Below are 15826 nucleotides of genomic sequence, written 5' to 3' on the forward strand. Positions count from 1 at the left end.
CACCACTGAGTCCATATCTGTAATATCTGCATATATACAAGGTTGTCGCTAGTTGTTACCCAGGATTTAGCAATTTAAAGTGAAGTGTAACTTTATAGTTACCTGAGAGCATTATCTATATAATTACTTATTACTCATTACCAAGTGAAATTTCATACAAACAAAAAATGAGCTTCTACTTTAGTCAACTTTATTGCAACACGTAAAAGACCTTACATTTCCAACAAAATAATAAGGATTGTTAGATTAATAATTAGAATTTTATTTAACTACTGCAGGCAAGTAAGTTAAGAACAAATTCTTATTTACAATGACGGCCTACCCTGGCCAAAACCGGACGACGCTGGGACAACTGTGCACCGCCCTATGGGACTCCCAATCATGGCCGGTCGTGATACAGCCTGGATTCGAACCAGGGTGTCTGTAGTGACGCCTCTAGCACTGAGATGCAGTGCTTTAGACCGCTGCACCACTCGGGAGCCCAGATGAATTAGTTAACAAGTAACAATGGAAATTGCCAACTCTGTCTCTGTCCTTGTCTGTTTTTTTCTTGTAAGCATTTTCCCATCCTGGAGTCTGAGACCTTGTGGGAATCTGTGGTAGAGAAGAAGAAGAATGTAGGACAATTTAGCATTGACGCTCTACATTACCCCTAGTTATCATCAATATCATTCCAGGGGCACATCTCTGGTTTTAGAAGTGGGGGGACATCACTTTTTTTTTTTTTTTATCCAGTCGGATAAACACTCCAAACAGCCAACCTGACTGCTCGGAAGCTCCCGCATGGTCATAAAGCACACCATTGCCTCGTTTTGTATCACATTCCAATTAGAAAACTGGTGTGACAAAAATGCAATTTCAGAATGTTGGGGGGGACATGTCTACATTGAAAAGGAACTAATGTTACTCATAGTGTGTTGACACAAGTAGCTAGCTAGCTGGCTAGCTAACGTTAACATGCTGGGTGTCTCACATAATACCCTTGGGTAATTGATACCGTGAGAATAAGGTTCAGGGAAGATAAGACCATCGAGCCTAGCTAACGTTAAATAGCTAGCTAGTTAGCAAGAAGCGACCATAGCATATTTGCCAGCTTTAGCTAGCTAGCTAGTCAAGGTTAGAAAACTAGATGGCTATCGTGCTAGCTAATCCACAAAAACTCTACAGATTTCATGGAAAGTCTATTCTGTAGATGGTATCTAGCTAGGTAGATAGACTAGTTGGTAGGCCCAACAAACATGCCAGCTAATGTTTACTATCTAGCTCGCTACAGTTAGCTAGCTAACAAACTATGCTAAATCGTCCAGTAAAATTCCTGTATTCAAAAAAGATAAACTAATTTCTCTCTCCTGACCTTCTCGACCCCGTTCTTTGAGCACTGTTACATGACGCCAGTGTCATAACATTTTGGCACGTTTGAGGTCGTCGTTATTTCGAATGTGTTGCGCAGATGGACAGATCTTGACATGATGCCTTAATTCCTGGGATAAATAAATAATTGCACCAATGCATCCCATCCAAAAGTGAGAATGTTCCTCAACAGTGAAACTCTTGCAGTGTTGCATGATGGAATAAGAGTTTGTCTTACGACCATTTAGGCTTAGAATTTGACAAGCAAGAATTACTCTCACAATTTACATATTAACGTTTTATTTTTTTCTAAAAATGGTTAATTGATTGTTAAAGTAATAGACCCATTGTCAAATGCACCGTTAAATGATTTAACAATTTCAAGTATTATTTTTAATGTAAACCATTTGTGAACCCGTTTTTGCATTAGACTCCAGAGCCCTTTACTGTAGAGTTGTGTTTTTAATTGGCTAACACTTATCACATGGTTAGTGCAGGCTGAAATATGGTGCGTTGGGATGCTATCGGAAACTTTAACATTTGTAACAAGCATGGTAAAAAGCATTTGTTGTTACACCCTTGTAATTACAGACAGCAATTACCACCATTTACATGTTTTATTACAGTGTAACTATAAATTAGTACAATTAATTACAATACTTGTTAGTGTAATTAAATATGTAAAGTGGGCAAACTTAGGCAGGAAATGCCAACAACGAACATTGAGCCATCGTATTCATGCATAAAAAAAGAAATAATGACAGAAAAGCATTGCAAGTTTGAATTCTGTAAAATTAGTGTCGGAGAAGTGGAAAATGTTTTGTTTTCAAATCAATAAACCTCCTGGCATTGACAACTTAGCTGGAAAGCTACTGCCTTGAAGGCCAGCATCCCGGAGTCACCTATTCACTGCTGCCAGTTGAGGACTTATGAGGCGTCTGTTTCTCAAACTAGACAATCTAATGTACTTGTCCTCTTGCTCAGTTGTGCACCGGGGCCTCCCACTCCTCTTTCTATTCTGGTTAGCCAGTTTGCGCTGTTCTGTGAAGAGAGTAGTACACAGCGTTGTATGAGATCTTCAGTTTCTTGTCAATTTCTCGCATGGAATAGCCTTCATTTCTCAGAACAAGAATAGACTGACGAGTTTCAGAAGAGTTATTTGTTTCTGGCCATTTTGAGCCTGTTATCGAACCCACAAATGCTGACGCTCCAGCTACTCAACTAGTCTGAAGGCCAGATTGATTGCTTCTTTAATCAGAACAACAGTTTTAAGCTGTGCTAACATAATTGCAAAAGGGTTTTCTAATGATCAATTAGCCTTTTAAAATGATAAACTTGGATTAGCTAACACAAAGTGCCATTGGAAGTGATGGTTGCAGATAATGGGCCTCTATTCGCCTATGTAGATATTCCATAAAAAAATCTGCCGTTTCCAGCTACAATAATCATTTACAACATTAACAAAACAATTGCATTTCTTTCAAAAACAAGGATATTTCTAAGTGACCCCAAACTTTTGAACAGTAATGTATGTGTTATGGCTTTTCAACATCAGCTCTGAATCCACAACACGGCAATCTATCTAATAGAACTCGAAGGGTTTTCTTTAATGGAAGCTTCTCTAATGTCAAACAGGTAGTGTACCGCAAGGCAGCTCTCTAGGCCCTTTACTCTTTTCTATTTTTACCGATGACCTGCCACTGGCATTAAACAATGCATGTGTGTCCATGTATACTGATGATTCAACCATATACGCATCAGCAACCACAGCTAACGAAGTCACTGAAACACTTAAAGTGTTGCAGTCTGTTCTGGAAGAGGTCACCAGTAATAAACTGGTCGTAAACATCTCTAAAACTAAGAGCATTGTATTTGGTACAAATCATTCCCTAAGTTCTAGACCTCAGCTGAATCTGGTAATGAATGGTGTGGCTAAATTACTTGGTGTTACCTTCGATTGTAAACGGTCATGGTCAAAACATATAGATTCAATGGTTGTAAAGATGGGGAGAGGTCTGTCCGTAATAAAAAGATGCTCTGCTTTTTATTTCATTTAATGTTTATTTAACTAGGCAAGTCAGTTAAGAACAAATTCTTATTTACAATGATGGCCTACTCCGGCCAAACCCTAACCCGGACGACGCTGGGCCAATTGTGCGCCGCTCTATGGGACTCCCAATCACAGCCGGTTGTGATACAGCCTGGAATCGAACCAGGGTCTGTAGTGACGCCTCTAGCACTAAGATGTAGTGCCTTATACCACTGCGCCACACAGAAGCCCATGCTTTTTTGACACCACACTCTAAAAAAAAAAAATAGTTCTGCAGGCTCTAGTTTTGTCTGCTGCAAGGAAAGACATAGTTAAACTGCAGATGGCCCAGAACAGAGTGGCACATCTTGCTCTTCATTGTAATCAGAGGGCTGATATAGATATTATGCATGCCAGTTTATCTTGACTAAGGGTTGAGGAGAGACTGACCGCATCCCTTCTTTTTATAAGAAACATTAATGTGTTGAAAATCCCAAGTTGTTTGCATAGTCAACTTACACACAGCTCTGACACAAACACTTACACCACCAGACATGCCATCAGGGGTCTTTTCACAGTCCCCAAATCCAGAACAAATTCAAGAAAGTGTACAGTATTATATAGAGCCGTTATTGCATGGAACTCGGTTCCATCTCATATTGCTCAAATAAACAGAAAACTTGTTTTAAAAAAACAGATAAAGCAACACCTCACGACACAACGCCTCTCCCCTATTTGACCTAGATAGTTTGTGTGTATGTATTGTTATGTAGGCTACGTGTGCCTTTAAAAATGTATGTAGTTCTGTCCTTGAGCTGTTCTTGTCTATTAATGTTCTGTATTATGTCATGTTTAATGTTCTGTGTGGACCCCAGGAAGAGTAGCTGCTGCTTTTGCAACAGCTAATGGGGATCCTAATAAAATACAAAAAAGAAAATACCAAAGATGACCAAGTTAATTTTGTGGGATAGCTTACTGACCTATGCTAAGTAGTTGGGTGTTTGTTAGAGTTAGATTTTGGGCCCATAGCAATAACGTACTTACAAAGTTCAGACTGCAAGAACAAGGATAGTGCATTTGAACACATTATTTCCACTTGGTACAAAAGACAACGGCAATTAATTTCAGATCGTGTGTGACAAGGGACCCATCTAAATGATGCAGTGAATAATCCCGGCGTGGCTCTTAGAGGAGACTGATTACGTCACATCTGCTGTGTGCTTTCTGGAACAGTAGAGGTCAATGACCACATACACTACCTACTACTGACACCTTCCAGTAAAACAGCCTGAACCGACAGCTGCTCATTTCAGCTCATCAAGTTCAACACGTGCCTCTGACAGTCAATGAGAGCTGTGGGTCATGATGACAAATAATCTAAATTTAATCATTTTTGTTTCATATCCCTCCCTTCACAACACATAAGCTTTTTGTGCATATAGAATACATTTTGGGGCGCTTTGTCTTTCAGCTCATGAAACCAACACTTTACATGTTGCGTTTATATTTTTGTTCAGTATATATCAATTTGTTAGTACTATGAAGGTTAGTTAATCAGCAACCTCTTTCCTTTCACCCTGAAAGAACTGACCACAGTGACAAGATTATTTGGTTTATTGCATTTCACATGTGGACTTCTGGATTAAAGCTGCCACAAGAATCACAGACCCATTTCTAAAACAGTTAATTTTGTAGAGAGACTACCTGTCTCTTTTAGACCCAAGTGCATTGATTACTGTTACGAGCACAATATTCAAGGATTTGAGGGTTAACTGGATCTCAGGACCTGTGAACAAGACATGAGGTCTCTATTCTGAAGGTAACATGGATCAAATAAGAGCTCGAGATTCATCTCATGACATCAGAAAAGTAAACCCTTATCTTCTGATAAACATGGCAGGTGATCAACCCAAGTCATGTGTAGCAGCAGGTCTCCCATGTTGTCTTTATATCTAACTACATTACTTATTCTACTGTGAAACTCAACTGGACAGAGTCAATCCACCTTTAACCACTTTCTATTTCACATTCAATATAACCTTTATTTCTACAGTTAAGTCTCTGAGATAAAAATCTATTTTGCAAGAGAGACCCTTTTCAAATCAGGCCTTCAACCACAATACACTGAAGGAAAAAAAAACACTGTCTGGCACATAGACACTTAAAAATACATATACTCTAATGGTAAAACCCCCAGGGACCATGGGTGTGGGTATTTCACCATAGTACTATTTTGAGGTTTCTATAGAAATGTGAACAACAAACAGCTCTCCAAACAGTAGTTGAGGCCTGTGTAGAGCCATGACACATCAAGGTATAATAGCAACCACATACCAGACACTCTCCCATCATTCAGGATAAGTTCCCTTGCAGCTTCTTCATGATATGGCTATCGGGAGGTGCGTTGGTTAAAACTGTCCCCACAAAAACATGTGTTCCCCACAAGGTGTGGCGGATGACTTTGCAGCAGCCCAAGTCCTCGATGCTGAAGCCCAGGTTACAGTACCGCTCGTCGGTCTCAAACAGTGTGTTGTTGGTGTACGACCCAAAGAACTGGAAGAGAGACAGAAGACATTAAGGGAAAAGATCTGAATACTGCTTGTTTATGTTTGAAAGACGTTAGTTCAACAATTCTAATCAATTTCAATTGGCAAGAAGACCACACAATTGCCATCACTGTGTCACAACTGTATGTACTGTTATGAGACAGCTATTTCTGTAGCATAGTGCTAATCCTTGAGCAGCTATGAGTTGTCTTACCGCCATGCCTGACGATGGGTCGATGAAGTCAGCCCAGAAGCCTTCTGTCCTCAGGGCATAACAGATCTCTTTGGCACCAGCAACAAACTGCAACAAGAGAACAATGCAAAACTTATCTTTAGACAATTGATTTCATTTTCATGTTCGTTACAAAACGTGTGAGAAAGTATCAAACATTCTGAATGTACCTTTCAAAAGTTTGGGGGCACTTAGAAATGTCCTTGTTTTTGAAAGATATATATTTTTTTCCATTAAAATAACATCAAATTGATCAGACATACAGTGTAGACATTGTTAATGTTGTAAATGACTATTGTAGCTGGAAACGCCAGATTTTTAAATGGAATATCTACATAGGCCCATTATCAGCAACCATCACTCCTGTGTTGCAATGCCACGTTGTGTTAGCTAATCCAAGTTGATCATTTTAATAGGCTAATTGATCATTAGAAAACCCTTTTGCAATTATGTTAGCACAGCTGAAAACTATTGTTCTGATTAAAGAAGCAATAAAACTGGCCTTCTTTAGACTAGTTGAGTAGCTGGAGCATCAGCATTTGTGGGTTTGATTACAGGCACAAAATGGCCAGAAACAAATAACTTTCTTCTGAAACTTGTCAGTCTATTCTTGTTCTGAGAAATGAAGGCTATTCCATGCGAGAAATTGACAAGAAACTGAAGATCTAGTACAATGCTGTGTACTACTCCCTTCACAGAACAGTGTAAACGGGCTCTAATAGAAAGTGGAGTGGGAGGCCCCGGTGCACAACTGAGCAAGAGGACAAGTACATTAGATTGTCTAGTTTGAGAAACAGACGCCTCATAAGTCCTCAACTGGCAGCTTCATTAAATAGTAACCGCAAAACACCAGTCTCAACGTCAACAGTGAAGAGGCGACTCCAGGATGCTTTCTTTCAAAAACAAGGACATTTCTAAGTGACCCCAAACTTCTGAAAGGTAGTCTATGTTGTTAACTACAAATGTGTGAGGTACCTGCATGGCCAGCTATAGGTATTTATTTCTTACAGATACCAAGGTAGAGACCATCTCTTCAAACAGATTGCTTTGGGTAATCATATCACATATCAGATACCAACACGTGAAACAGGGACCTCCCGGGTGGCGCAGTGATCTAAGGCACTGCGTCGCCACCAGAGATTCTGGGTTCGAGTCCAGACTGTCGCAGCCGGCCGTGACCGGGAGGCCCATGGGGCGGCGCACAATTGGTCCAGCGTCGTCCGGGTTAGGGAGGGTTTGGCCGGCAGGGATATCCTTGTCTCATCGCGCACTAGCGACTCCTGTGGCGGGCTGGTTGCAGTGCACGCTGACCAGGTCACCAGGTGTACGGTGTTTCCTCTGACACATTGGTGCGGCTGGCTTCCGGGTTGGAAGCATTGTGTCAAGAAGCAGTGCGGCTTGGTTGGGTTGTGTTTCGGAGGACGCATGGCTCTCGACTGTCGCCTCTCCCGAGTCCGTACGGGAGTTGCAGCGATGAGACAAGACTAACTACTACCAATTGAATACCACAAAACTGGGGAGAAAAAAGGGGTAAAAAAACAAACATAAAACAAAACAAACAAAAAATAAACACACGTGAAACAGATGTAAATGTGCTGCTAACAGTATAGCTTCCTGTCCCTGTCCCCATACTGGGCTCCAACCCGTTATCCTCTGCTCTCAACACACGTGACTCTCCTTGATAACGTACCAACCGTTTGAGCTATCGAAACATCTAATTTGATAACTCTATCGGCGACATTTCAAGCTAGCTGTGGACTGAGCTTACGGTACGTTCATAACTCTGTACACACGCAACAAGTGCTGTTGTAGAGATGTGGCCCATTGCTGGGACAGGAGGGTACGTGTCAGTGTCTAATAAATGAGTGCAGTCAAGGGGGTAAGCAGCACAATTAGACCGATTCTCAGCCATGGGCATGTTAACCAGACGGTGAATAACAGTCAAAAACAAGTTCTGCTCTTACACGCTCTACCCTGTCACACACTCAGACTACTTACAGGAGTCTTCTACTGTAATGCTTGGATCAGAAATAAGTCATGCAAAATCCATTATCATAAACGAGTATTACCAGTGCAGTCTTAGTCGGGGGGGAGACAATTAAAGTTGACACTCATTCTGCAGCTTATTTACAACAACTAGGTACTTGCTAATACTTAAGAGGCATTGAGTTAGAGAGTACAGTTTAATCCTTTCAATTCCTTAGAGGTAAACAAAGATAGTGTTAAAATATACAACATGTTAGCCATAGACTAGCAAATCATAACTCCATACTACTTCAGGCAGTAAAAGTGTCAGAATGGTCTTCAGTGGCTCTAAAGGACAGTTACTGTTGAACGATTTCAGTGCTTCTGTTAACAAGCAAAACAGAGCAGCGAATTTAACAGACATTTTTATTGATTAGCATCCGGGATAATATATATCCAAGTCTTTACTGTGTTGTAGGGACAACAAATGGAATATCTGAGTTCACTGGACATCTTCATAGATTTAGAAAACAGCAAAGCACGCACATTTAAATGTTTTATTTAACCTTTATTTAACTAGGCAAGTCAGTTAAGAACAAATTCTCATTTACAATGACGACCTACACTGGCCAAACCCGGACGACGCTGGGCCAATTGTGCGCCGCCCAATGGTACTCCCAATGATGCAACCTGGATTCGAACCAGGTACTGCAGTGACACCTCTTGCACTGGGATGCAGTGTCTTAGACCACTGCGCCACTCGGGAGACCAAAAGTTTGGAAAAAGCTACTCATTCAAGGGTTTTTATTTTTACTATTTTCTACATGATAGAATAATAGTGCAGACATTAAAACTATGAAATAACACATATGGAATCTTGTAGTAACCAAAAAAAGTGTTAAACAAATCAAAATATATTTGATAATTGAGATTCTTCAAAGTAGCCACCGACAGTGCCTTGATGACAGCTTTGCACACTCTTGGCATTCTCTCAACCAGCCTCATGAGGTAGTCACCTGGAATTTCAATTAACAGGTGTGCGTTGTTAAAAGATAATTTGTGGAATTTCTTTCCTTCTTAATGCATTTGAGCCAATCAGTTGTGTTGTGACAAGGTAGGGGTGGTATACAGAAGTTAGCCCTATTTGGTAAAAGACCAAGTCAATATTATGGCAAGAACAGCTCAAATAAGCAAATAGAAACGACAGTCCATCATTACTTTAAGACATGTAGGTCAGTCAATCCGGGAACATTTCAAGAACTTTGAAAGTTTCTTCAAGTGCATTCGTAAAAACGATAAAGCGCTATGATGAAACTGGCTCTCATGAGGACCACCACAGGAAAGACTCAGTTACCTCTGCTGCAGAGGATAAGTTCATTAGAGTTACCAGCCTCAGAAATTGCAGCCCAAATAAATGCTTCACAGAGTTCAAGTAAGAGACACATGTCAACATCAACTGTTCAGAGGAAACTGTGTGAATCAGGCCTTTATGGTCAAATTGCTGCAAAGAAACCACTACCTAAGGACACCAATAAGAAGAAGTGACTTGCTTGGGCCAAGAAACAGCCATGTGCAATGGACATTAGACCGGTGTAAATCTGTCCTTTGGTCTGATGAGTCCAAATTTGAGATTTTTGGTTCAGACCGCAGTGTCTTTGAGACGCAGAGTAGGTGAACGGATGATCTCCGCATGTGTGGTTCCCACCGTGAAGCATGGAGGAGGAGGTGTGATGGTGTGGGGATGCTTTGCTGGTGACACTATCTGTGATATATTTACAATTCAAGGCACACTTAACCAGCATGTCTACCACAACATTCTGCAGCAATACGCCATCCCATCTGGTTTGCGCTTAGTGGAACTATCATTTGTTTTTCAACAGGACAATAACCCAACACACCTCTAGGCTGTGTAAAGGCTATTCGACCAAGGAGAGTGATGGAGTGCTGCATCAGATGACCTGGCCTCCACAATCACCCAACCTCAACCCAATTGAGATTGTTTGGGATGAGGTGGACCGCAGAGTGAAGGAAAAGCAGCCAACAAGTGCTCAGCATATGTGGAAACTCCTTCAAGACTGTTGGAAAAGCATGCACCATCAACTGTGGGACCTTATATAGACAGCTGTGTGCCTTTCCAAATCATGTCCAATCAATTGAATTTACCACAGGTGGACTCCAATCAAGTTGTAGATCAAGGATGATTAACAGAAACAGGATGCAGCTCAATTTTGAGTCTCATAGCAAAGGGTCTGAATACTTATGTAAATAAGGTATTTCTGTTTTCGCTTTGTCATTATGAGGTATTGTGTGTAGATTGATGAGACAAAACATTTATCTTATCCATTTTAGAACAAGGCTGTAACCTAACAAAATGTGGAAATAGGGAAGGGGTCTGAATACTTTTCAAATGCACTGGGACACACACACACACACACATACATACATATATAGCTCTGGGTATAACTACCCAGTGTGGATTGAGACCCAAACTCACTTCGTCTAGCATCAACTCCCTTTCTTTGTCTACTGCCTCACACCACGCTGTCATGTCATTCTGTGTCTTCTGGGTCACTGTGACAACCGTCATGATGTTGTTAGGAGCCTCAGGGAACATTGACTCAAACTCTGTAAACACATGGGGAGAACAAGCATGATCAAAACCTCCAGTGTTCGAGCCCCCTCTACTGGACACATGTAGAATATCCATTTCACAACATGTAGAAGTAACTGCTTTCACCTCTTTTCCCTACCCATTCCCCATTTAAGGTTTAAATACAGTTTACACAAACTAGAGACAGTATAACAAGTTGAAAAATATCAAATAGTAGGTCTATATCTGAATGGTCTAAGGAAAACAACCATAAATGTACCTTTCTTCAGCAGCTCAGGGCAGGGCTGTATGGCACACTCCACATTAGAGTTCTCAAAATACTGTTCTGTTGTGTTCACCTTTTGTTCTGGGGGAGTGGCCTCTTTCCCCTAAGAACAAACAAAACAAATCAGGGGATGTTGCTCAGAAAACCAAAACATCCCTGAAAAATTAAACTGGATAATATACACATGCTTTATAATCCCGCTTATCAACGCGAACAAAAGAGGTATACAATGACTTTACATGCACAGAGCAAACAGAATAGTAGCAAAAATATTCCTTTAAATGGGCAGTGCAGTTAAAAATTAGATTTTTCCCTTTTGTGATATTTCCACACTATGGAGGTCAAAATAACACTGAAATTGTGAAAATTACAATAATGCCCTTTTTGTGTAAGAGCCGTTTGAAAAGAAATGCCTGGAATTTCAGCCTGTTCAGTAGATGGGATGGAGGTTTTGGCCCAGATCATGACATCAATCTGATCTGATTATAATAGACCAATGACTGTTCATCTGGGTAAGGGGTGGGCTCCAGACAACCCTATCAGATAATCAGAGCTGTCTCAGTAAATATCTTCAAATGTTTTACCTAACGCCGACTAGGGCTGGGCGATATGGCCTAAAACTAATATCATTTTTTCCCCTAACTTGCTGGCGATTCACGATATCTAGATTTAAAACATTTTTTAAGCTTTGTTGTACAATAAGCTTTGTCGTACAATTAAAGGTCAAATACACTGCATAAATAGTTGTACCAGCTTTTTTTGTTGTTAAAATAATCACTGATCTGGCTTTCAGGTCTATAAAAAGCGCCTTTTGTTACATTTTTACCAGAACCATGCACATTCACTAATAATGTAGCAGGCATTATAGAAAATGAACATTGGTCTCACAAACAATCCCTCAAGCACAAGCCCACGTGCTAGTGAGTAGCCAGCTAATATTTAGTCAACTTAGACCTAGGTATAATTTCACAAGCTCTGAATTCAGCTAACAATTGTTATGAACACAACCTACTATCTGTCTCCAACTGTTTGAACAGCATGGTAGCCTGTCCACTTTGTTCAGATGTTGGAATCAAGCGGCCTACCTTATTTCTCAGAATGAGTTGCCAACTCCTTACATAATTGGTTTATGCTTATTGCACTTTTATAAAACAGACTAAATAGCTGTTAGCGATACGTGGTATCGTAATGCGTGCAACAAACTGAGCATTCCTTTTCTCCAGAATGAATGTTAATTGGTACATCTGTTTTAATAGTGTGTGCTCTGCTCGAAATGTGAGGAGTTGAAACGGTTCGATAGGTTAACTTCTCCTCTATTACACTAAACTATTGTCTGTGTGTTTCAGTGTCTATATGACAGATTCTGTTGGACCAAACCTCAAATACAAATAGCGAGGATGAAGTGACCGCTCATCTTTATTGTTGTTGTGAGTGGTAAGGGGAGGGGCATGGGAGAAAGAGGCGAGAAGTTTCACTCTCGCCAAAATAAGCCCAGCGCTATTCTATGCACTTATTTTGAACCTAAGCTTGGCCGCCTGCCTTCCCGCCTATGGGACAATGACTCCCATTGTGAGGGCGGAGACATGAGCATCTCGTTTATTATATAGAGATCTCTGGTGTAAATGGGAAGGTGCACACAGCACAGAAGGAGCGAACTAGACTAGACAAAAAAAAAACAATACGAGAACAAGCCGATGTCAAAGTTCATAAAAACGAAAAATACCAAAACACTTTAATCTGCGATACAGGCATATGGAATACTGCGCAAAAACATAGGTTGGAATTAAAAAAACACAAAGTGGATTTAAATTCTTCAGAATAACAGCCCTGATGTTGGAAACAAACATCATTATGTTGTCATCCAGAGTCTCATTTACTTACTTTCCAAGCTATAGCACTCAATAGTTTACATACAGCAGCTTTTTAATAGGACCAAAGATTTTGTCTGCTTCTTGTTTTCATTTTTGCCATGGAAAATGGCATGGTCACAGCCCTAGGCGAAATGTGTGTCAATTGTCATTCCAAACCTTACTTACTTGGAACTCTCCGGCAACATGAGCCAGGAGGAACTCATACCTCTCCCTGCTGGAGAGGGCAGACAGCACATCGGGGACTGTCTGGTGGACTGGGCCTTTAATCTTCTGTTCTGCTGTGCCCTCCAGGTGGCATTCGAAGCCTGTGTTACCTGGCAGCTGGAAGCGCTGGTCCTGAGGCCCGAACTGACCCATGTTCTCATCAGGCCACACTGTCCTGTGACCTGATGTAAACAAATAACAATGAGACATAATAATAAAACACTGGGAACTGAAAATACATGTTTTTCAAGAAGTTGACCCAAATATTGAACTGATTAACTTTCCTTCTGAATAACAGACAGTTGGTTTATGATGTTCACGTTCAGGCAACATTGTGATTAGAGGTCTGTGCTTACCAAGGTCAGGGGGTGTGATGGTTAATCGAGGCTCATCAGAGCCAGAGGATCCAGCGCCAGAGAATGTTCTGTGGTGGGGTCCAGCGATCCGCCGGACAAGTAGGTGAAGCCCTGGCAGGTATGTCACCAGCCTAGCTCTACTACAGAGCACCTGGGGAACAGAGAATGAACGTTCCCATCAGGTCACACACACGACAAAAAAAAAACACGTTATGTGTGTGTGTGTTGACTTACACTGGCCATCCTGTTGGGCCTCTCTCTTCTGTGGTCCACTTGTAAAACTGCAAAAGAAAAAGGAGTAAATTAACTAAACCCATAGCTAGCTAATTATTTGAACACACAATTATGAATATCTTATAAATTAGCTCGTATGTCTGTCATTTGTTATGCTCATTTATGATAAAAAATGTCAAACTAGATAGCTGTCAAACCCTCATTACATATCGGGCTACAGAACGGAACGTTAACTTTGTTAGTTAAAAAGTGAGAGGTACTGCTAACGTTAGCTAGCTTCTAGGTGGAGGACTTTTCTTAGTTGATAAGCTCTGACAATCGTAACTTTAGAAGTTTTACCTTAAATATATACCTTGAAGAATATCCCCCTCTTGCATGCATAAATGAATCAATACAATACGTTGGTAAAGTCAATAGTTTTAATCTGTGTTTATAGCTGGCCTGCAATGTGCCTGCGTCACGTCGCTACTGATGTGAACATGTGTCGTTACGTGGGTTAACGGCAGGAACCGACAAGAGACAAAAACAGTCTGATTTAACGCTGTTCTTCTTCTTCGATTAAGTTTAACGGCGGTTGGCATCCAATAAATGTTGCATTTCCGCCACCTGCTAGACTGGAGTATTATACTTTGCTTTAAAAAAATAAATATATATATATATATATATATATATATATATATATATATATTTACTTTTTTTTTTAAGTCAAGTATAATACTCCAGTACCACTATGTAATGCAACATATATATATATATATATATATGATATATACATATATATATATATATATATATATATATATATATACACATATATACATATATACACACATATATACATATATACATATACACACATATATATATATATATATATATATATATATATATATATATATATATATATAAAAAGTACCATACCATCAAACACTTCACTCATAAAAAAACATAAACACAACTCTATTCCGTTATTTAATCTATTGTCCTACTTCAGGCCAACAACCTGAAAGGATGGGACACCACCACTTAACACACCCTGTAACTCTCCCGATGTCAAGTCTCACACACCCAAACACCTCTCTGCAGCTGCCACCCCAACCTCTTCTCTGCAACTTACATTCCAGCCCTGCAGTACAGTTGATATCCATTGCTATAATTGCCAAAAATCACATTTTACTGAAACATGCAGTACCAGTAAAAAGTTTGGACACCTACTCATTCCAGGGTTTTTCTTTATTTTTACTTTCTACATTGTAGAATAACAGTGAAAACATCAACACTATGAATAACACATATGGAATCATGTAGTGACCAAAAAAAGTGTTAAACAAATTAATATATATTTTACATTTGACATTCTTCAAAGTAGCTACCCTTTGCCTTGATGACAGTTTTGCACACTAATATCCCTTTTCCCGCCATTTTTAACCGACTCAAACTCACCCTCTTCTTCCCTCTCTCTCTTTCTCTCTTAGACCTCCTCTGCCTCTCTTTTTCCCCCAATTCCTCCTCTGTATTCCAAGTATACGTCTCCTTATGATAATACTGCACTTCTCCGGACATACATCTTGTTCTTACCTTCTCAAGGGACACCATTTAACCGGCTGTCACAATCTCCGTACACTCAACACGAACCCCTGGGGATGTAGCACTCAACAGTGCATCCCACTTGTAAAGCAGCTGCTTCGTCTTGATGTTCTGCTTCATCAATAGCTACCGTGAGACGCAACACGGTTGCAAAACAAATACAAATACAAGAGCAACATGCAGCATCATGTTTGTCCACTAGAAGTCATCATATGCCCATCCATGAGTACCAGCATTTATCTACAGATTGTTACTCTTGGTGCCAGTGGCAATTCTAATGATTGTTTTCAGACAAAATGAATGTGACAGGGTAGGAACCAAAGTGTTTCATATGGGAGTCTAATGATTGATTTACCTTTACAATGTATAACACTACCCCTCTAACTTTAGCTCATATGAGAACTTGGTACCTGAAGTTGCATGTGTTTTTTCAGGTAAGTTTTCCTGTGTTGTTGCTATGCAAATGTATTTATTTTAGGGCAACCTGCCCCAGTATCAGTATCCCCCAGTATCTAATGCACCGGAACCTCCGATTCAAACTCTGCAAGCGTTATAATGTCAAAATACCTTCGTTAC

At 40.2% G+C, this 15826-nt stretch overlaps 1 protein-coding gene across 3 annotated transcripts; it reads right to left on the reverse strand.

Moving 5' to 3' along the window:
• Window positions 1-542: 542 nt before the first annotated feature.
• LOC115155539 (methylmalonic aciduria and homocystinuria type D protein, mitochondrial) lies at window positions 543-14168 on the reverse strand. 3 transcript variants are annotated; one of them, XM_029702233.1, is made up of 9 exons: window positions 14016-14168; window positions 13664-13710; window positions 13430-13580; window positions 13035-13255; window positions 10993-11101; window positions 10617-10747; window positions 6140-6226; window positions 5714-5932; window positions 543-594 (listed from the first exon to the last, which is right to left on the reverse strand). In XM_029702233.1, the coding sequence occupies exons 1-8, from the start codon at window positions 14038-14040 to the stop codon at window positions 5732-5734; spliced, it is 972 nt and encodes a 323-aa protein (XP_029558093.1). In that variant the 5' UTR covers window positions 14041-14168; the 3' UTR covers window positions 543-594; window positions 5714-5731. The 3 variants fall into 3 exon arrangements, with proteins under 3 accessions (XP_029558093.1, XP_029558092.1, XP_029558094.1); XM_029702232.1 differs by lacking the exon at window positions 543-594 and having other exon boundaries at window positions 4976-5932; XM_029702234.1 differs by lacking the exon at window positions 543-594 and having other exon boundaries at window positions 4976-5932; window positions 14003-14168.
• Window positions 14169-15826: the final 1658 nt, after the last annotated feature.

The sequence above is a fragment of the Salmo trutta genome, chromosome 20, assembly GCF_901001165.1.
Source record: "Salmo trutta chromosome 20, fSalTru1.1, whole genome shotgun sequence".
Classification (NCBI taxonomy): Eukaryota; Metazoa; Chordata; class Actinopteri; order Salmoniformes; family Salmonidae; genus Salmo; species Salmo trutta.

Coding starts and splice junctions, on each gene's coding strand:
- LOC115155539 (XM_029702233.1), bottom strand. CDS start 14,040: ATGCAAGAGGGGGATATTCTTCAAG. Junction 13,581..13,663: donor GGCCCAACAGGATGGCCAGT/GTAAGTCAACAC, acceptor TCTGTTCCCCAG/GTGCTCTGTAGTAGAGCTAG. Junction 10,748..10,992: donor CCCTGAGCTGCTGAAGAAAG/GTACATTTATGG, acceptor ATGTGTTTACAG/AGTTTGAGTCAATGTTCCCT.